The 24,036-nt window shown below is 44.1% G+C and overlaps 1 protein-coding gene across 5 annotated transcripts in view; it reads right to left on the reverse strand.

Annotated features, from left to right (window-relative positions):
* NOL4 (nucleolar protein 4) overlaps window positions 1-24,036 on the reverse strand; it is a 458,727-nt gene that overhangs the window by 10,143 nt on the left and 424,548 nt on the right. For all 5 annotated transcript variants that reach the window (XR_013217024.1, XR_013217025.1, XM_077270425.1 and 2 more), the window contains one exon: window positions 15,856-16,036. Coding sequence is in view for 3 of the 5 variants with exons in the window: in XM_077270425.1 (XP_077126540.1) it covers window positions 15,856-16,036 (181 nt within the window). In the remaining 2 variants the exon portion in view is untranslated. The remainder of the gene's footprint in view (window positions 1-15,855; window positions 16,037-24,036) is intronic.

Raw genomic sequence — 24,036 nt, forward strand, 5'->3', positions numbered from 1 at the left:
GCAGCGTTCTCACAATCAGCTGTTTGTGAGAACCAGACTAGTGACCAGAGATAACCCCCGGTCACGTGTACGTAAGTTCTCGCGATAAGATAAGTTATCGCAAGAACTGCAGTGGACGCGGGATGTCCGGCGGCGGGGCATGTAAGCCCGAATGTAAATTAGCAGACATGCATAGTAAGCTGCGGTTACGCACTTACTACGCATGTGACTAATTTACGGTGCGGCGACGGAGCGTCGCCGCATTGTAAACAGACATGCTGCGTTCTGAAAAGACGCGCCGCATGTCCGTTTATGCCGGTCTGCCGCCTGTGTGTTTTAACGCATAGTGGAGATGGAATTTCAGGAAATCCCCTCCACTATGCTGTAACATCTGGACGCTGCGTGTTTGACGCTGCGGCTCTACGCAGCATCAAACACGCAGCGTTTCCTGACTGTCGAAACACCCCCTTTACCACTGAGCCACCCTGCTGCTCCACTGGTTGTTTTTCCACGGGAGTGATCTTGGTGGCATATAATATGCTACCATACTCTGAATTGTGCACCTTATTCAATATTTACCAGTTATTGTATTTATTTTCTATATAATAGGTTTTTATATTAATACTTTATTTTTACGCTCAGAAGCATATTAGTAAATGAAAAACAGAACATGCCAATTAAAATACAAGAAAGCCCTCATTTTTAGCACCAGCACTATGCGTCCATGCTGTAGGTGGGCATGCTGTGCTAATAGACCGTGCAGGGGATTGATTATAGGCTCACAATGTCTTCCAGCACCACACAAGGAGTTAATACACAGTAATTTACCACCTGCCAACTGAATTCCGCAATACAGTGTAATAACAGTCCATTCATAGGCCAAGACACAGACTGAGATCTAGGGATGCTGACAGCAAATTTCACATTCAATATTTTATCTTTAATGTTCTTCAAATCCTAAACTAATAAAGGCAGTGTGTAGGAAGAGTTCAGAGCTTAGGACATTTCCTTATTCAGGCTTCAGCAGGTGTCAGTGGGCTAGATTTATGTAAAAATGTCAGCCAAGATAGTCAAGGTCATTAACCATTGCCCCATGTAGTATGCAGACAATATGGTAAAGGTGGACCGTGAAAGTCCCGTCAGCCACCGGTGTCCCTCACTGATGGCCAACTGGCCCATATTATCTGAATGCAGCAACTCATCCTGGATGGCACCCCATCTTACATTACGTCTGGACTGTCATTGCTCTTACCCAATAGCCCAACCCCTAACTGTAGCTTGACTTTTCCAATAGAGCCTGTGGATCACTACTGTTTGGTTTCTAGGTTGTATGACACAGCTTAATGGATTTCATCTGAGTGAGGTATAAGATTATTTACTAAATGAAGCCAACTTTGGAGTGGTGTAAAAAAAGTAAGAAGTAGAATCTTGCCACCTTTCTGGAAAAGTATAAGGTTACAGGGTATACATACTAGATTCCTTGATAGAGCGTTGATCCAGGGAACTAGTCTGATTGCCATATGTGGAGTCGGGAAGGAATTTTTTTCCCCAATGTGGAGCTTACTATTTGCCACATGGTTTTTTTTTTTGCCTTCCTCTGGATCAACATGTTAGGGCATATTAGGTTAGGCTATGGGTCGAACTAGATGGACTTAAAGTCTTCCTTCAACCTTAATAACTAAGTTACTATGTTACTATATACTTCCCCTCCCTTTAAGATCGACTCGTAACAAAGACTGGAAAAAAAATGCACTGAAAAATTGCATGAAATTGGTCCTTATAAAAGTGATCTAATTTTAGCAGATGGATGATGTTTGAACCTCACTTTCTGATCATTTTAACCAATTATCACACATTTTACTGGTTTAAACATCCCACCCAGACCTACCCGCCAGTATACACTGTGAGGAAGAGGGAGTGTCCAGTCACCATGAAAATGATCAGAAATGTGGATTCTCACATTTTTTACTGCACTTTCTGAGAAGTTTCGTTTGAGAGGTGTCTCAAATGTGACATCACAGAAGGCTGAGGCTGCACTCACTCCCCACAGCATCCATCGTCCTCTTGGAACAGGAGGTCACAGGAGGCTGAGGCTGCACTCACTTCTGGCAGCATCCATCCTCCTCCTGGAACAGGACGTTACAGGAGGCTGAGGCTGCACTCACTTCCCGCAGCATCCATCATCCTCCTGGAACAGAACATCACTGAAGGCTGAGGCTGCATTCACTCCCCGCAGTATCCACTGTCCTCCTGGAACAGGACGTTACAGGAGGCTGAGGCTGCACTCACTTCCCGCAGCGTCCATCATCCTCCTGGAACAGGACATCACAGGAAGCTGAGGCTGCACTCACTTCCCGCAGTATCCATCATCCTCCTGGAACAGCACATCACAGAAGGCTGAGGCTGCACTCACTCCCTGCAGCATCCTTCACCCTCCTGGAACAGGACGTCACAGGAAGCTGAGGCTGCACTCACTTCCCGCAGCATCCATCGTCCTCCTGGAACAGGACGTCACAGGAAGCTGAGGCTGCACTCACTCCCCGCAGCATCCATCGTTCTCCTGGAACAGGATGTCACAGGAAACTGAGGCTGCACTCACTCCCTGCAGCGTCCTTCACCCTTCTGGACCAGGACATCACAGGAGGCTGAGGATGCACTCACTCTCCACAGCATCCATCATCCTCCTGGAACAGGAGGTCACAGGAGGCTGAGGCTGCACTCACTTCTGGCAGCATCCATCCTCCTCCTGGAACAGGACGTCACAGGAGGCTGAGGCTGCACTCACTTCCCGCAGCGTCCATCATCCTCCTGGAACAAACATCACTGAAGGCTAAGGCTGCATTTACTCCCCGCAGCATCCATTGTCCTCCTGGAACAGGACGTCACAGGAGGCTGAGGCTGCACTCACTTCCCGCAGCGTCCATCATCCTCCTGAAGCTGAGGCTGCACTCACTTCCTGCAGTATCCATCATCCTCCTGGAACAGGACATCACAGGAAGCTGAGGCTGCTCTCACTTCCCGCATTGTCCATCATCCTCCTGGAACAGGACATCACAGGAAGCTGAGGCTGCACTCACTCCCTGCAGCGTCCTTCACCCTCCTGGAACAGGACGTCACAGGAGGCTGAGGCTGCACTCACTCCCCGCAGCATCCATCGTTCTCCTGGAACAGGACGTCACAGGAAACTGAAGCTGCACTCACTTCCCGCAGCATCCATCGTTCTCCTGGAACAGGATGTCACAGGAAACTGAGGCTGCACTCACTCCCTGCAGCGTCCTTCACCCTCCTGGAACAGGACGTCACAGGAAGCTGAGGCTGCACTCACTTTCCGCAGCATCCATCGTCCTCCTGGAACAGGACATCACAGGAAGCTGAGGCTGCACTCACTCCCCGCAGCATCCATCGTTCTCCTGGAACAGGATGTCACAGGAAACTGAGGCTGCACTCACTCCCTGCAGCATCCTTCACCCTTCTGGACCAGGACGTCACAGGAGGCTGAGGCTGCACTCACTCTCCACAGCATCCATCGTCCTCCTGGAACAGGAGGTCACAGGAGGCTGAGGCTGCACTCACTTCTGGCAGCATCCATCCTCCTCCTGGAACAGGACGTCACAGGAGGCTGAGGCTGCACTCACTTCCCGCAGCGTCCATCAACCTCCTGGAACAGAACATCACTGAAGGCTGAGGCTGCATTTACTCCCCGCAGCATCCATCGTCCTTCTGGAACAGGACGTCACAGGAGGCTGAGGCTGCACTCACTTCCCGCAGCGTCCATCATCCTCCTGAAGCTGAGGCTGCACTCACTTCCCGCAGTATCCATCATCCTCCTGGAACAGGACATCACAGGAAGCTGAGGCTGCAATCACTTCCCACATTGTCCATCATCCTCCTGGAACAGGACGTCACAGTGAGCTGAGGCTGCACTCACTCCCTGCAGCGTCCTTCACCCTCCTGGAACAGGACGTCACAGGAGGCTGAGGCTGCACTCACTCCCCGCAGCATCCATCGTTCTCCTGGAACAGGACGTCACAGGAAACTGAGGCTGCACTCACTCCCTGCAGCGTCCTTCACCCTCCTGGAACGGGACGTCACAGCAGAAGTGATGGACGCTGAGAGGAATGAGCGAAGCCGCATTCTTTCAGACAGTAAAAACACATTTAGAGATTAAGTAGATGGGGAGTAGTGTGGCATATTGTGTAATGAAGGAAATTACAAAAGTGGTGAGGGTGTAAATATAGCTAGTTAGGAAATACATTTTAGGTGTCGGACCAACCCTTTAAGGAAAAAATGTATAAAAACCTTTTTCACATCAGAGACCCCGTGTGTGTAAACAAATGTAGATAGAGCACATTAAATACATTGGAAACCTCACAAATATACAGAATAACTTGGTTATATTGACTGTGGGTGGGTAACTTGAGTGCTGCCCAGATCCCGTGGCTTTTTTAATTTGCCAGTGATGGTATTTTATATTGAATCTACTTTAAGAAAACCGTAAATGCCAGCTCCTACAATTGTAATTATTGATGAGTGACAGAAAGCATTAGCTATGTGGCCACAAAGGTTAAATCATTTACAATGCCTTCAATTCCCACGAAAATCAATATTTGTCGGTGTTTCCTGCAGCAGTCACATTGCTGCATGATTGGATTTCATTTGTTATTTAACACTCAGTATTATTATATACTGCAAACAGGGAGAGGTGATGTTGGTTTACAATAAAATGGGCACATTTGAGCACACCGCACAGCGGCTGCGGGGACCGGCCCACCGCGGGCAATGCTGCCCCCCCACACCTACAGAAGGATATGTATCAGGAAGGTATCGAAGCAGTGTCTGTACCACATATCCACGCTGCTTATGCCTTGTGATTTCCAAGCTGTAGACCATAGTAGTAGCTAAAAATAGTAGGAAAGATATCTGTTCATGTCACTCTGTCCACGACATGCTTACATCACTAGATGTGATGACATATTGCGTGAATATGACATCTGTACTAGTGATGAGCGAGTATACTTGTTGCTCGGGTGGTCTCCGAGTATTTGTGAGTGCTTGGAGATTTAGTTTTTGTCGACGCAGCTGCATGATTTGCGGCAGCTAGCCAGCCTGAATACATGTGGGGGTTGCCTGGTTGCTAGGGAATCCCCACCTGTATTCAAGCTGTCTAGCAGCCGCAAATCATGCATCAACAAAAACTAAATCTCTGAGCACTCATAAATACTCGGAGACCACCCAAGCATGCTCGGGAAAACGATGCAAGCAATGAGTATACTCGTTCATCACTAATCAGTACCTGATCGGTGGGGGTCTGACTACCAGGACCTCTACCATTCCTAAGAATGATGGAGCTTCATCACTAGTGACCCAGGGCGGGGTATAAAGCAGAAGCGACCTCAGTCCCTTGATTCTCATTGCTGGCAGGGGTCCCAGAGGGGCTTAGTTAAGGCCTGTGCAGGGTCCAAGCACAAAAATACTGTACAGCTATACATTTTTCATGTTAATTGGAGAATTCTGTTAATTGGTAAGAACAGAATTTACTTGATGTAACCTAGACTATTAAACAGCTTTACGTTGAGAGGATACAATTGAAAGGCTGCTGGCGACTTACCAGGATCAGTTTTGTAGAGATGGGAGCTCTGGGTGACAGCCATTATCACTCAGCCAAATAATATAGCTAAATACAACCCACATCATAGCAAAATATTAAGCTGTATCCATTATATGGACTTTAAGAGTCCACATAATGCTGCTTTCCATAGTAATAATGCAATTAATTTCCAAGAAAATACTGCCATACTTCATAATACAACCCCTGGCAAAAATTATGGAATCACTGGCCTTGGAGGATGTTCATTCAGTTGTTTAATTTTGTAGAAAAAAAGCAGATCACAGACATGGCACAAAACTAAGTCATTTCAAATGACAACTTTCTGGCTTTAAGAAACACTAAAAGAAATCAAGAACAAAAAAAATGTGGTAGTCGGTAATGGATAGTTTTTTAACCAAACATAGGGAAAAAATTATGGAATCATGAAAAACAAACAAACAAAAAAAACACTCCAAAACATCACTAGTATTTTGTTGCACCATCTCTGGCTTTTATAACAGCTTGCAGTCTCTGAGGCATGGACTTAATGAGTGTCACACAGGACTCTTCATCAATCTGGCTCCAACTTTCTCTGATTGCTGTTGCCAGATCAGCTTTGCAGGTTGGAGCCTTGTCATGGACCATTTTCTTCAACTTCCACCAAAGATTGTCAATTGGATCGAGATCTGGACTATTTGCAGGCCATGACATTGACCTTATGTGTCTTTTTTCAAGGTAGGTTTTCAAAGTTTTTGCTCTATGTCAGGATGCATTATCATCTTGAAAAATGATTTCATCATCCCCAAACATCCTTTCAATTGATGGGATAAGAAAAGTGTCCAAAATGTCAACAAAAACTTGGGCATTTATTGAAGATGTAATGACAGCCATCTCCCCAGTGCCTTTACCTGACATGCAGCCCCATATCATCAATGACTGTGGAAATGTTCATGTTCTCTTCAGGAAGTCATCTTTGTAAATCTCATTGGAATGGCACCAAACAAAAGTTCCAGCATCATCACCTTGCCCAATGCAGATTCGCGATGCATCACTGAATATGACTTTCATTCAGTCATCCACAGTCCACGATTGCTTTTCCTTAGCCCATTGTAACCTTGTTTTTTCTGTTTAGGTGTTAATGATGGCTTTCGTTTAGCTTTTCTGTATGTAAATCCCATTTCCTTTAGGCGGTTTCTTACAGTTCGGTCACAGACATTGACTCCAGTTTCCACCCATTCGTTCCTCATTTGTTTTGTTGTGCATTTCCTGTTTTGGAGTTATATTGCATATTGCAGTATGTTTGCCTTTAAAGGGAACCTGTCACCCCCAAAATTGAAGATGAGCTAAGCCCACCAGCATCAGGGGCTTATTTACAGCATTCTGGAATGCTGTAGATAAATCCTCGATATATCCTGAAAGATGAGAAAAAGAGGTTAGATTATACTCACCCAGGGGCGGTCCCGCTGCGGTTCGGGACCTCCAATCTTCTTACGATGACGTCCTCTTCTTGTTTTCACGCTGCGGCTCTGACACAGGTGTACTTTGTCTGCCCTGTTGAGGGCAGAGCAAAGTACTGCAGTGCGCAGGCGCCGGGAAAGGTCAAAGAGGCCCAGCAACTGCGCACTGCAGTACTTTGCTCTGCCCTCAACAAGGCAGACAAAGTACGCCTGCGCCGGAGCTGCAGCATGAAGACAAGAAGAGGACGTCATCCTATGAAGATAGGAAGCCCCGGACCGGACCGCGACGCCCATCGGATCAGACCGCCCACCCAGGTGAGTATAATCTAACCTCTTTTTCTCATCTTTCAGGATACATCAGGGGCTTATCTACAGCATTACAGAATGCTGTGGATAAGCCCCTAATGCTGGTGGGCTTAGCTCATCTTCGATTTTTGGGGTGACAGGTTCCCTTTAACAATCTTCCCATGTTGTTTGTATTTGTCCAGATTTTAGACACAGCTGACTGTGAACAGCCAACATCTTTTGCAACATTGCGTGATGATTTACCCCCTTTTAAGAGTTTGATAATCCTCTCCTTTGTTTCAATTGACATCTTTCATGTTGGAGCCATGATTCATGTCAGTCCACTTGGTGCAACAGCTCTCCAAGGTGTGATCACTCCTTTTTAGATGCAGACTAATGAGCAGATCTAATTTGATACAGGTGTTAGTTTTGGGAATGAAAATGTACAGGGTGATTCCATAATTTTTTCCTCAGAATTGAGTGATTCTATAATTTTTCCCCTATGCTTGGTTAAAAAAGTAACCATTATTGACTACCACATTTTTTTGTTCTTGGTTTCTTTTAGTGTTTCTTAAAGCCAAAAAGTTGCCATTTGAAATTACTTTAGTTTTGTGCCATGTCTGTGATCTGCTTTTTTTCTACAAAATTAAACAACTGAATGAACATCTTCCCAGGCCGGTGATTCCATAATTTTTGCCAGGGGTTGTAGTAGGTTGTTTTACGTTTGCTTCTGGGGTTCTTGTCATTGGGGAGCCCCTAGTGTTGGGTCACTTGGCAATTAACAAGTTTGCCATCCCCTGACCCTGAGTGTGACATGAAGGGTGTAACAATTTACAGTAAAAACTGCATAAGTTATGAAATAGATCTTAGGCCTCATGAGGCTGGTGAACTTACTTTGAAAAGCCAGGTCACAATGGACAATTTTGAGAAATTGGAGTTTGATAAATCTGGTGCATTTTTAGACTCTCTGGTCTAAGTTTACACCATCCAGGAGGCTTAGTTTGCATACATATTTTGGCATACACTATCACATTTTAAGCTACACCCTTCCCATTCCTAATAAGTCACTGTCCTCTGTTGACTGAGTTAGAAAAAGTGTAAAAAAAAAACTTTGGAGGAGACTTGTATAGCTAAATGTGCTAAAAAAACAGTCTTTCATGAGTTTCACCATATTTATTATGTATTTTAGACACTTTCTGTATGTAGCCCAATAAGGATGGCATGGCTTTTGCTGGAAATGGCACTATTTCATACAAAAATAGAAAAATAAAAAATTGGGAGCAAATACTGTCTCAGAGCCACCTGCTAGGTAGGGTAACCTTAGACTTAACAGTTTAAACCTGTGGCAAATTTATCAAATAGCATGAAATAAATGCAATAAATCTGGAGCACTGTCTACATTGCACTACCTAAGTAGTACCGAAGGTATTATTAATAACTATGCCCAACTGATGGCAAGGTACAAGGCATGTAAGTTTAATTTGGGAGCGCAAATTATACCAGAAACATGTAATATTTAGCTTGGTAAATATTCCCCATTGTATTAGTTTTATCTGCAGCAATCATGTAGCTCCCTGGTTTATACTGAGATAACCTACATTTATCCTTAAAGGGGCTGTCCGGTACAAATCGATATGTCTGCACTCTGTGTGACTTATGAATCCCCGAACGCACGCATTGTGCACTGCGAGGATTTGCCAGTTTCCGAGCTGGGACCGGTGGGTATGTATGAGTTACACATACTCGCAGCCAGAGCCCGTCCAGTGGGCGAAGCCACACTCCATACACTTGTATGCCCTGTAGTCCACGACCACTGGATGGCTACATCACTAATGGGCCTCGCTCAATAAGGCTTTGGCTGAGAGTATGTATAATGCATAGGTACCCTCCATTCCCAAATCAGAAACCCGGTGAATCCTTGCAGCGTACATCCATGCGAAGTGGGGATTCACAAGTCTGCAGTCACACAGTTTTGCGGCTGTTAGACAGTTGCAATACATGTGGGGGTTGTCTAACAAACAGACAATCCCCATAAGTGTTGCGGCTGTCTAACAGCCATGAATCAGACAGGCGCGGGGACTTGAACATATTATCCGAGCACTCCCAAGATACACGGAAAACGAAGTCAATAGTCAATCAGATCTTTGCTTTAACTGCTTGATGTTCCGAATTGTGTTGTGATTTTAAAATCGCAGCACTACAACAATAATGGGAAACTATCGGTAATTATATACAGTAGTATTTTATAAATGTTCATATCATACCATAAAGGCAATTAGGTGAGTATGACTTTTGCTAAGAAGCCAGAGGTAGCTCAGGATAGGTTAGGGTGAAAAGTCCCTAAAAAATACTTATTTCATTGACCTCCAGCAACAAATTTAGCTCTGTAAATTAGCTCTGCAAGTGCACTGGTGAGCGTATCAGACGATTTTCCCCACCGCTGCCCCGGCTTCTTGATTGACAGTGGAGACAGAGGTGAGGTTGTGGAGCAATCTCTGCTGTTAATAAAAAAGCACTAGTGGAGTGACGCTGACATGACCCCAGGACTGCACGTGCCCTGGCACACCCACCAATGCACTTGTAAAGCTAATTTGCATTTTAATAAGAGATGAATTTTCGATGCGACATAGCACTGGATGGCAAAAAAATAGGAATTGCTGGAAATGTTTCACCTTGCTCTGTCCTGTAGCTCTGATTTCTTAGAAAAGTTTCTGTCACAGATTCTCTTTATGTGAGAACTGTACTTTCAACAAACTTTGCATAAATCAATTGTACAAAAAATATGTAAGAAAAGCTGCAATATACATTCTTAGAAAAAAAACGTTCTTCATTTTCTTTATAAACGGCTTCTTCTCCTGAACTTATTATTCACTCTGAAAACACCCGCAGATCAAATCTGTCTTGCTTAACTGTTTCACCACCTTGGGATTTTCCGTTTTTGTTTTTTTGCTCCCCTTCTTCCCAGAGCCATAACTTTTTTATTTTTCCGTCAATATGGCCATTTGAGGACCTGCTTTTGCGGGACGAGTTGTACTTTTGAACAACACCATTAGTTTTGCCATACAGTGTACTGGAAGACAGGAAAAAAATTCAAAGTTCTGTGAAATTGCAAAAAAAGTGCAATTTCACAATTGTTTTTTGTTTTGCCATTTTACCACTAAATACTAAAACTGACTTGCCATTATGATTCTCCAGGTATTAATGAGTTTGTAGTTAACAAACATGTACAGGTTCTTTTTTTATTTAAGTGGTGACAAAAAAATCCTAACTTTCTTAACAAAAAAAAAAATATTTTTTGAGTGACGAGCTTACATTTTTGTTAATACCATATTGATACGTATGATCTTTTGATTGCCTGTTATTGCATCTTAATGCAATGCTGCGATGACCAAAAACACGTAATTATGGCATTACGCCATTTACTTATCGAATTAATTATTTTTATATTTTGATAGATTGGGCGATTCTGAATGCGGCGACCCCAAATATGTGTTTTGTTTTTATTTATTGTTTTATTTTGAATGGGGGATGATTTAACTTTCATACTTTTTATTTTTTAAATATTTTTTACATTTTTTTAACTTTTTACTTGCTTTAATAGTCTCTATGGGAGACTAGAAGCTGCGATCATCCAGTTGCTTGTGCTACACAGAGCAGGGTTTCAGCCCTGCTCTATGTAGCTAAGATGCTCACTAGCGGTTGGCACTCTAAGCAAGCTGGCAATGACAGCCACAGAGGTCTGCTGCAGACCCCGGGTTGTCATGCCAACCCATCGGCGACCCGCGGTCATGTCCCACGGGCGCCGATGGGCGGGATTAGTGACGCACCCATGGCATGAGCATGTTAAATGCTTCTGTCAGAGATGGATCGCGATTCCACCCATGGCTGTTAGGGGCACATGTCAGCTGCTCAAATCAACTGACATGTGCCGGAAAAGTTGCGGGCTCATCGCCGAAGCCTGCAGCAAACAGTGGGAGATCACCTTAGACGTAACTACATGTCTAAGGTGGGAAATGGGTTAAAAGGAATCTGTCAACCTCCAGGACGTATATGACCTATTAATATGGGTATACAGGTAATAGAATTGTTAAAAGACAGACAGTGTCAGGTCGGCGCCGTTATACTGATTATAATGATCCCTTGGTTGATGAAATCTGTCTTGTGGTTGTTGTTTAATCTTTATTTTCAGTTTTGAGATAATGATATGCTCGTGCTCCGGGGCGGGCTGGTGGGGGTCTTCATGTGGTGCTCTGATTAGCTATTCATAATGCAGGCTGCTGACAGCTCACTGATCCCTCACTGACCTGCTAGTTATCATAATGAATATTATATATACATACTAAAAAAAAAACCCTGCAGGCAGGCGCCAGTCGTGGCAACTACACTGCAGCATAATCACATGTATAATGTGCATATAATTAATATGGTTAAGGTTATCCTGATATTTAAAAAAAAAAAATATTTGAAAATGATGCTCGCTGCGCCTGCGCAGTAGCAGCTATCAGTGTATATAGAGGTGATCCGATAGCTGCTACTGCACAGGCTCGGCGACGACATCTGGGGGGGGGGGGTGACAGATTCCCTTTAACACAAGATATACATGGTGAGCTGTCAGGTTACACAGGATATTTAAGTTTATGACGTTGGGAGGAGAGAGGAGGCGTAAACAGCAGAGTGAGAAACACATGGTGCAGAAACTAATTAGCCTATTGAACTTGTGGCTTCACAGCTACACTGCTCAGTAATGATCTACAATTTCCTCCATGGCTCTGCTGTTTCTTTCTATGTTCTACGAAAGGAAAGACCAGGAATCCCTCTTTTTGAGTGTTCAGTATATGGGAGCCATCATGTCAGCTAGTCTCCACAAAATATAACACACCAACTGACACCCCATAACATGAGAGCAGGGAACCAATAGCATTGTAATGGCAGCTGATCACTTCAATAGGCCTAAGTGTCTTTCATGTTTGTACACCATGAGACAATTTTACAATACATTGTAATGTCACAATGTTGCAATGCATTGTACAAGTGATAAAGTGTTTTCATGTTCAATAAAAAATATACATTCAGTATACAGTATAACAAAGGAAAATGATTTAAAAAAAATGAAATTATATAAAAGTTTATATCACCCCTTTTTACACAAAACAAAAATATAATCTAAAAAAAAGTAAACTATTTGATATTGCTCTGTGCGTAACTAATAAAATATCATAACATTTATTGTCATGCCCCATGATTTTGGAATCAGAGATAGCATTGCATTATCATTGTGTTATTATATTGTGCCGTTTTGTTGCTAGGCGATAAGGTTTGCCCTCTTTAGAAGTTTGTTCTTCCTCTCTCCCTGTCTCTCTCTGATGCAGCTCTGATGTCCGTAACCCCTCCCTTCTTCCCCATTTTTCTTCCTCATTCACCATCTATCCAGCCATCTTAGAAGCCCATGTGTTTGTAGCCCTGTTTCTGAAAAGTCTTCTTTACCTGCTGCATGTGTGCATATCTACAAGAATTCAGCTGGAAAATAAACTTTCTCCTGGAATCTTCATACTTGCCTACTACAGTCGAGTTCAAGATATTTGATTATACTGTATATCTACGTGTGATAACTGGTTTATACTGAGGCGGCCTAGAAGTGATGTCTCAAGCGCCCTACATTAGCAGCCTAGCTATGGAGTCAAAATAGTAAAATGACTTTTGCCAGATACATTTCTAAAGTCAGTCTACAGCTTCTATTAAGCTACAGAACAGTTATTGAAGCATCTGCTCAAACCATATAAGAAATCATCCAGTGTGTGTGTAAGCATAATAGCACAGCCCCTCCTCCAGCTTCCAGAAACCAGCAGCTCTCACCACACCTCCATTTTGCCTGTGAATTACAATGGCTGAGGGAAAGACTACATGGTCTTTATCAGCTCCACTGTCAGATGAAGAACGTGTAGAGTTTACTTCACAGTCCAGTGAGAAGGCTAAATATTCTAAAAGTTTACACGGAAAGTTAGAGAGAACCGTGAATCCATTAAACATGATCTTTCCTGTGCTATATCACACTTAAGGGAAAAATTGCTGAGTCACATCAACAGCATTTCCCAGCCTGCTTCTCTTGAACTACCACTAGAGGGGGCCCTAGGACAATTGTGCTCAGTTTATGAACTCTATTCCGGAAAGGGGAATAAATACATTAAAATTCTGCAAAAGCTTAATACATCTGTTTACCTTGAAGAGCTGTAAGGTTTCCAACAACTACATTCTGACAGAGAATTTATAGCGCGTGATATTAAAGGTAAGACAGAGGCAAGAATCGCACAAATACCAGATACAAAATACACAAAGACTGACCATCACTTCTAAACAGAAATCAGGTGTGAACAGGTGCTTACTAAGAGTAGCCATCTTCATATATTACCAACAAGTAGCACTCTGTAGCACTATAGCATGCAAACATAAAATATATGAAATATGAATTGCATTACTGCACTAGAAAGTATGAAAAATTGAGAATACTTACTTAATTGACCAATTCATGTGTATCCAGCTGCCACGATAAGGCGATTCTCATTGCTGGGAACCTCCTTAATGTGAATCCTGTTAGTAAGCACCTGTTCACACCTGATTTCTGTTTGGAAATGATGGTCAGTCTTTTGATATTTATATACATAGGCTTTCCAAGTACTCTACCTCTCAGTCTCAGGCATTTTAATTACAGCAGGATCCTACCTTCCCATATAAATATAGGCTTTAGCCTAAGAGACATTAGGCAGGTTCCCAGCAATGAGAATCGCCTTATCACGGCTTCCGGGAACACATGAATTGAGCATCTTACAGCCCTGTTTCTGAAAATTGTTTTTCACCTGCTCTACTTGTGCATATCTGCAAGAATTCAGCTGGAAAATAAACCTTCTTCTAGAATCTTCATACGTGCCTCCTACAGTCGAGTTCAAGCTATCTGATAATATATCTACTTGTGAGTTTCAAGTGCCCTTGCAACCTAGCTATGGATTAATAACATGCATACAAAAATGCAAGCAAATAAAATGCTACACACTTCAGATGAAGCATACAAATACACTGTCCCTGACAACTGTTAACAATGCCCCAGGACACCCCCGGAAGAAGCACAAGCGAAACGGTGTAGGGGTCAGGGAGGTTTGGCTGTCCATAGGTTTGCTGCACTGTCCTGGCTACAGCTACTGCTTTAGGTGATGCACTCATCATATACCTTTATACCACATATCTCTTCATGCTTTGTGTATTATATCACTCAGGCAGACACTATGAGATTGTTTGATATTATGCATTTAACTATGAGTAGCATTTTTCCTATATTCAATTGCAGGGATTGTGTGTTTCATCTTGTGGTTATGAGCAATTATTGTGTATGTAATAATATTGGGCAGAGACTGTTCTATAATCCAGGCACTAGCACTTTACTGTAATAGCCATTTTTCTCTGCCTTAGATATTTTTCACGTCGACAATAAAATATTGCTCACCTACTCACCCTTCTTTTCTCTGCAAGCAGTTTACATTTTTTGAGCGACTTTGTATTCAGGGACCTTTTCGGTAACCCAGCCTTACTAATTGTACCTCCCCATATTGGAGGTCTTGTCTCACCCTGTTTTGTTCATTTTTTATATTATTAAAGAATACTATTTTAGTTCTTAGCAAAAGTCTCTTTTGTGTCCTGCAGCATTGTTGACAGCTATCAGGACAGTGTATATGTAACCTAGCTATGGAGTCAGAATATTTATCCCATAGATTGTGTGCTGAAAAAAAGAAATCGAAGTGGCAAAATCTCTGCCTCCCAAAAATGAAAGTAAAAAAAGATCAGAAAGTCTTACAGACCCCAAAATGGTAGTGATAAAACTACAGCTCATAGAAAAAACATAACAAAAATAATCTAAAATAGTAAATTCTCTTGAAATCTGAAGAGGAGAAAATCAAAAGCAAAAAGTGTCCCACTGAGACTCTTTAGCCCAAATCTGGAGTCCAGAGACAGAATACAGGCTGCTGTAACTTAAAGGGGTGGTCTGGCGTCTGGACAGAAGGTATTGATGGGTAGTGACCCTACACACTGAATAAAGCTGCACAAGGCAACTCCGCTTACTCTGTCTTCATTTGACCACTTTTTGATCCCCCCAATCTGATACTGATGACTTATCTGTGAAGTGGGTCTTCGATAACCCAGGGCCAGACCACCCCTTTAAAGCTACTATTCTCTGCTGTCAGGTGTTAAAACCTGGGTACTCGGTAAAGGAGACAGCTTCTAATTCTGCCTGCTTGGCAGGAAAGGTCCAGCCCATGACATGTGCAAATGTGAACATGGTTAGCCTTGCATATTACAGGAATCAATAAAAGCTGCATTTAATATTTAGGAGCCGCCTCACTGGCAGCAGGAAATCTGAAACTCACTCACATATGTACAATGGCGGCATGGAATATCACATGTGCCTTGTGGCCCTTGTGGCTCATTATGTGATTATTCTAATTGTCCACCTCAGCGCGGCCTGTAATGAAATGCTGCCGGAGGAATGGCTGCGCAACTCACCACTGTTAGAAGTATCCGAGAGATTTAGTAGGCCTCCTCCTAGCCCCCGGTAGCTATGGTAACTGTAAGTCCCATTCCCATTGATGTATAACACCTCTTGCGTGCTGGATACAGCGGACGTGGAGTAAGTGACCTGTGCAGTTTCTTGTTTGGGTGGTTTATCGGTTAGTGCCGGTTCATCCTGCAATGACAAGGTGTGAACAAGGATATCAGCTCATGTCATGTATACGGTATTTATAGAGCACAGCACTTCTGTACGCACATTGCAATGGCTGGTTTATAACATGTATATAAGCCTGTGGGCCCCAGTGCAAAATCTCCAACAGGGCCCCCACTATCACAAGTCTTTAATAGCAATAGTCTTTTTATATGGGGCAAAGGGATCTCTTGGGCCCCCACAGTCTCCAGGGCCCAGGTGTGATTGCAACCCCTGTACCTATTGTATGTATGTATATCTATATATATATATGAATACAAATATCTGCTCGGGTGACAAATCCCACACGTTACTCTCTATACACTGTGTTCCAAATTATTATGCAAATAAATAACCTAAATTACCTATCTGAATTGCAGTCATTATTATTTTCCAGTCATCTACTATTCTAGTATAATTGCAATGTTTTGGAACAAACTGCCTATGAAAACAGTATCTTTTTAAAAAAAATAAACACTCAAAATGCATGTTCCAAATTATTATGCACAGCAGAGTTTTCAACCTTTTTTTTTTTATTTTGAACAAAAAATGGTCAGTTGTGAAGTTATAAGCATTATCAGCTTATTACAAAATGAAATCAAACAGTTTTCAAGTGAATACTTTATTCTAGGTGATGTTACATTTGCACATAGGACCCCTTGTTCGAAAGAAGCTTCTGAACTCTCTCGTCCATTGAATTTGTCAGTTTTTGGATAGTTTCTGCTTCAATTGTTTTGCATGTGGACAGAATACCCTCCCAGAGCTGTTGCTTAGATGTGAACTGCCTCCCGCCATCATAGACACTCCTTTTGAGGATGCTCCAGAGGTTCTCAATGGGTTTGAGGTCAGGGGAAGATGGTGGCCACACCATAAGTTTGTCCTCTTTTATGCCCATAGCAGCCAGAGATGCAGATGTGTTTTTTGCAGCATGAGACGGTGCATTATCATGCATGAAAATGATCTTGCTGCGGAAAGCACGGTTCTTCCTCTTGAACCATGGCAGGAAGTGTTGTTTAAGAAACTCCACATAGATTATGGAGTTCATCTTTACCCCTTCAGGGATCATAAAGGGACCGACAATCTCTCTCCCCCATGATTCCAGTCCAAAACATTACTCCACCTCCTCCTTGTTGGCGCCTTAGCCGTGTTTTCATGGGGTGTCCATCAACCAGCCATCCTCCACTCCATCCATCTGGACCATCGAGCATTGCACGGCACTCATCGGTGAACAAAACAGTTTGGAAGTCAGTCTTCATGTATCGTTTGGCCCACTGCTTGTGTGCACCAGCAGCTTCAAAAACTTGTCTGCTGCTATGACAAGGCATTTTTGCAGCTGCTCTTTTAACCTTGCGCAATTGCCTGTTGGAAAGAGTCCTCAATTTTTCCTTATCAGCACGCACACGTGTGCGCTGGGAATCAGCTACATACTTCTTGATTGTGCGATGATCACGATGAAGTGTCTTGACAATGTTGATTGCAGTCATGCCTTGACCAAAATACTCCACAATTTGTTGCTTCTCAGCAGCCGACACATCCTTTTTCTTTCCCATTTTGGCAAAAAATGTAGGCTGCTTAATAATGTGGAACAGCCTTCTTAAGTAGTCTTGCCTTTATTTGGACACACCTGCCAAACTAATTTGCACAGGTATCTGCAATTGCTTTCAGTGATATAAAGAGCCCTGACACACATCACCATCAATGAGTTTAAATGACAAACAAAAAAATTCTAACCTTATCACTCCTAAACTCTTTGTGCATAATAATTTGGAACACAGTGTAAAGTTAATTTTAAAAGTAAAAGCAGATCTATTAACAAGTATCATAATACAATTTGAATACTTTAATAGATCTTTTGAACCTAATGAAGGTGGTGACCTTACTTTGAAATTCCATGTCAACATGATTGTATCATCCTGAAAGAAAAGTGGATATTTTATTAATTTTGCTAGACAGGGTAATTAAAAAAAAAGATTATACAGCCATTCTGACATGGATTTGGATTAATTACAACAGCCTCATCAGGTCTTAACCAATCTATTTAATAACCAATGTAATTTGTATTGTTAAAGCGAACTTGTCAGCAGCAATTTGCTAAGTAAACTACAGAAACTGTCAGGTTAGCATTGTTATACTGATTAAAATGATACCCGGGGTGAAGAAATCCGTCCCGTGGTTCTTGTGTAATCAGTGCTAGAAGTTTTCAGCTAATATTATGCCCATGCTCCAGGGTGGGACTGTAGGCAGAGTCTTATCTTACTGCTCTAAGCTAGAGAAACCAACAAGAGACCTGCCCAGAGACAGCCCTGGAGCACAAATGTGTTCCTCTTCATAGAGACTGTTTGCGCTATAAGGCTACTTTCACACTTCCGTCTTCTGGGCTCCGTCGTAATCCGTCGTTATGGGCAAAAAACAGATCCTGCAAATGTGCTTGCAGGATGCATTTTTTTGCCCATAGACTTGTATTAGCGACGGATCGCGACGGATGGGCACACGTCGCATCCGTCGTGTGACGGATCCGTCGTGTTTTGGGTGACGCAACGCACAAAATAACGTTCAATGTAACTTTTTTTTGTGCGACGTGTCCGCCATTTCCAACCGCGCATGCGCGGCCGGAACTCCGCACCCTCCTCCCCGCTCATCACAATGGGCAGCGGATGCATTGTAAAACTGCATCCGCTGCCCACATTGTGCTACATTTAGCACAACGTCCGTCGGTATGTCGGGCCGACGGTTTGCGACGGCCCCGTACCGACGGAAGTGTGAAAGTAGCCTAAGGCGGCCTGTGGGCAGGTCTTTCCTTGGTATCTCTGCCTTAGAGCATCATAGCATACAGAATCTACATGGATTATTCTCTAAAAAATAATGACTGACCTGTACAGACACAGCATAACTGCACATATGACACGTATAAGAATCTCATAGCTGAATGGTCACACTGTAATATATACACTCACCGGCCACTTTATTAGGTACACCATGCTAGTAACGGGTTGGACCCCCTTTTGCCTTCAGAACTGCCTCAATTCTTCGTGGCATAGATTCAACAAGGTGCTGGAAGCATTCCTCAGAGATTTTGGTCCATATTGACATGATGGCATCACACAGTTGCCACAGATTTGTCGGCTGCACATCCCAAAGATGCTCCATACAAGGCAGGATGGATCCATGCTTTCATGTTGTTTACGCCAAATTCTGACCCTACCATCTGAATGTCGCAGCAGAAATCGAGACTCATCAGACCAAGCAACGTTTTTCCAATCTTCTACTGTCCAATTTCGATGAGCTTGTACAAATTGTAGCCTCAGTTTCCTGTTCTTAGCTGAAAGGAGTGGTACCCGGTGTGGTCTTCTGCTGCTGTAGCCCATCTGCCTCAAAGTTCGACGCACTGTGCGTTCAGCGATGCTCTTAGGCCTACCTTGGTTGTAACGGGTGGCGATTTGAGTCACTGTTGCCTTTCTATCAGCTCGAACCAGTCTGCCCATTCTCCTCTGACCTCTGGCATCAACAAGGCATTTCCGCCCACAGAACTGCCGCTCACTGGATTTTTTTCTTTTTCGGACCATTCTCTGTAAACCCTAGAGATGGTTGTGCGTGAAAATCCCAGTAGATCAGCAGTTTCTGAAATACTCAGACCAGCCCTTCTGGCACCAACAACCATGCCACGTTCAAAGGCACTCAAATCACCTTTCTTCCCCATACTGATGCTCGGTTTGAACTGCAGGAGATTGTCTTGACCATGTCTACATGCCTAAATGCACTGAGTTGCCGCCATGTGATTGGCTGATTAGAAATTAAGTGTTAACAAGAAGTTGGACAGGTGTACCTAATAAAGTGGCCGGTGAGTGTAGTTGTCCAATACCGCACATCTTTATTACAGTACCTGCGTCTCTTTATTCATTAGGTTCGTTTTTTGTGAGCTTTTATTATTTCAAGACTTTCACATTAGTATTGATTGAAATGCATTTTCAAATTTAGTTTCATCATCAATTTAACTTTGTGCTGTAAAGTAAAGTTGTTTCAGTGTATTGCTCATGGCAAGGTGTTTCCAGAAATGTGTATCTTTCACATATGCCCCTTAGGCTACTTTCACACTAGCGTCGGGAACAACCCGTCGCTGTGCGTCGGGCCGAGGTTCCCAACGCTAGCGTGGTCTCCGCCGCACAACGGGGGCAGCGGATGCATTTTTCCCACGCATCCGCTGCCCCATTGTGAGGTGCGGGGAAGTGCGGCGAGGTGGGGGCGGAGTTCCGGAAAGCGGACCGTCGGGAGCAAAAAACGTTACATGTAACTTTTTTTCTCCCGACGGTCCGCTACCACACGTCCCCAAACGTCGCAAAACGGACGCGACGTTTGGCAATGCGTCGCAAATGCGTCGCTAATGTTAGTCTATGACGAAAAAACGTATCCAGCAAGAACTTTTGCTGGATGCGTATTTTCGGCAAAACGACGCATTTGCGACGTATTGCAGTTAACGCTAGTGTGAAAGTAGCCTTACTTTGCTGATTTTTTTTTTGTCTTAACGTTAAAAGCATCAATTTCTCTAAATTCATAAATAAATAAAAAATAATGATTCAAAGATTTTGCAAGATTCATACTCAATACATATACTGTATATATACATATTCAGTAAGAGGGCCAATGAGAAATTGTATGTTGTGTCCACTAGATGGCAATGCAGTAAATCTATGAGTTGGCCAGTTTGGGTATGTGTCCACGTTCAGGAAACGCTGCGTGTTTGACGCTGCGTATAGCCGCAGCGTCAAACACGCAGTGTCCAGATGTTACAGCATAGTGGAGGGGATTTCATGAAATCCCGTCTCCACTATGGGGTAAACTACGCAGGTGCCAGACCCGCGTAAACGGACATGTGGCACGTCTTTTCAGAAAGCAGCATGTCTGTTTCCAGTGCGGCGACGCTCCGTCGCCGCGCCGTAAATTTCCCATAGATAATCATTAGATGCTGTAAAACCGCATCTAATGATTAGTGAAATGCATAGAAACTGCGTTAATGCAGCTTACTACGCATGTCACATGCTGGCTCACCTGTCCCGCCACCAGAAGCCCCGCGTCCACTGCAGTTCTCGTGGTTAGATAAGTTCTCGCGATAACTTAGCTTACCGTGAAAACTGCCGTGCACGTGACAGGGGGTTATCTCCGGTCACACTAGGCTGGTTCTCACGGTCAGCTGACCGTGAGTGCTAGAATGTAGGTGATTGCTGAAGATTGCGGGATCTCGGGCCACGCGTGCACGCAGGCGCAGTAAACAAGACATCAAGTGATGTCAGTTGTCGGGCAACGCAAACTGCACATGCCCAAGGCAGAATATGACCGCGCAGGCGCCTGGACAATGAATGACGCCGAGGAGGCAGCGCCCTTCTCGCAGAGTGACGGCTGGGAGGCGTTTGGATGAGGGGGGAAAGACCTGCCTCCATGGCGATTTCACAGGTATGAGGGACCAAATTCAAAAGTGATTATTTCTGCAGTGCAACGAAGAAAAAACTGGTTTAGGATTACAAATTCTGATGTAAAAAACTCATCAAATACTGAAAGTGTGAATGTGGCGTAAAGTTGCATTACATTTATCAAACAACATGAGCCTTTCAATGCTGCATCTTCTAAGCTTACTGTACTGATAAACATGCTCCAATATTTTGGTCAAAGACTCGGGGTAATTTTGGCAATGGGAATCAATTTTGCAGCTACCAAGTGATGTACATTAGGACTTGAACAACAGCCGCCCCTAGGTATGAGGGGCCCCCCAACAATAATAGTAGGCAGGTGGAAGCTGACTGCAATATTATGCACCATGGAGCCAATTTACTTGACACTGATTCTGAATACCTGAATGTGGGCTAGTCTTAAATTTCTGTACATCCTGCTTGGATAGTGGAGTCCTCTCTGGTGCCACCAGCCATGGGGCTGAACGTCTCGCTTGTTAATGAGATCCTGTACGTGTAGTGCTCAGTGGCGTAACTACAAAGTTATGGGCCCCAGTGCGAACTTCCAAATGGGGCCCCCCCCTGCAGCCCTGCCATACAACGCTGCCATACAACTCAATGTAACCCCCATAGAATACAACGCAGCCCCCCTCATAGTATAATGCAGCCCCTCCATACAGGGGCAGTGAGAAAGACACGAGCAAATGGTGACGAGGGGGCAGGGGAGAGGGCACAAGGGGGCTAGGGGAGACAGGCACAAGGGTAACATAGGGGGGCTAGGGAGCAAGGAAGACAGGCACAAGGAGACACATGGGGGCTAGGAGGCAGGGAAGAAGGTTACAAGGGGACTAGTGGGCAAGGGAGACTGACACAAGGGGCACACGGCGACTAGTGGACAAGGGATACAAGCACAAGGGGCACACGGGGACTAGTGGACAAGGGATACAAGCACAAGGGGACACAGGGACAAGTGGGAAAGGGAGACTGACACACAGGGACTAGTGGGCAAGGGAGACTGACACAAGCACAAGGGGACAAAGTAGACAGGCACATGGGGACACACAGGGACTAATGGCCAAGGGAGACTGGCACACGGGGACAAGGGACACAAGCATAAGGGGACAAGGGAGACAGGCTCAAGGGGACACACAGGCCCCTGACCTGCCAGAGCCGCTTGTAGCGGCGACCGCTGCGACTGTGGTAATTACGCCCCTGCCTCACACACACACACACTACGATATCTCACACACACACACACACACATACTACAGATATCACACACACACACACACACACACTACAGATATCACACACACACATACTACAGATATCTCACACACACACACATACTACAGATATCACACACACACATACTACAGATATCTCACACACACACACATACACACTACAATATCACACACATACACTACAGATATCACACACACACACACAACTACAGATATCACACACACATACTACAGATATCTTACACACACACACACAACTACAGATATCACACACACACACACACTACAGATATCACACACACACACACACACACAAACTACAGATATCACACACACACATACTACAGATATCTCACACACACAAACATACACACTGCAATATCACACACACACATACTACAGATATCTCACACACACACTACAATATCACACACACACACTACAGATATCACACACACACACATACTACAGATATCACACACACACACACACACACACACACACACACACACACACAACAGATATCAGACACACACACACCAGATACCAGCTCATATACACAACTCACAATCTCCTCTCTGGTACAGGGGTGGCTGATGTAAATCGGCAGCAGCTCCTCAGCTTCTCCTGACTAAAGCGGCTCTGTTCCGCACCTCCCCCCTGCTCTCACCTTCTGTCCCGGGGCTGCAGAGCAGAAGCTGACAGTCTCACCATGATGACTGGAGCTGCTTCCTGTCTCTCACGTGCCCCGGCTGCCCCCTCCCCCTAGATATGCCTCGGACTGTTGCCGTGCAGGAAGAATCTCCTGCACTGCAACATGGTGTTGGGTGCCTCTGACCTGCACTGGCGACCGCTGCGACCGCGGTAGTTACGCCCCTGGTAGTGCTCCCTGGTAACAGCCCTGATACCTGATAGCCATTACGACTGAATGGCACTGCGGACCAGCCTGGGGTAAATCAATAACATTGTTCTATTTATTCACTGTAAATACTGCATAAAAGCCATGGATCTCCTGGTCACAGGAGGCGCGCACACACTGTAGAGAAATCTGCTGCAGTTAGTTGGACTTTTCTTGGGTGGAGGACGAGTAAACACTTGCATCAAACTGTTCTGTACGGGCTGCTGCTATGACAACTATCCAGAGACAAATGTCAGGTCAGCCGCAGCATATGTGTCTAGTCCATAATTGCTTTGTCACAGACCTAATAGCTGCCTTCATCAGCCTCTAGAGTCCTTAAGAGCTAAAAGCACTACTTCTTGCAATTCTTAATGATGGGGTGGTGCTCAATTTATCACTTCA

This window comes from Ranitomeya variabilis, chromosome 6, assembly GCF_051348905.1.
Source record: "Ranitomeya variabilis isolate aRanVar5 chromosome 6, aRanVar5.hap1, whole genome shotgun sequence".
Taxonomy (NCBI): Eukaryota; Metazoa; Chordata; class Amphibia; order Anura; family Dendrobatidae; genus Ranitomeya; species Ranitomeya variabilis.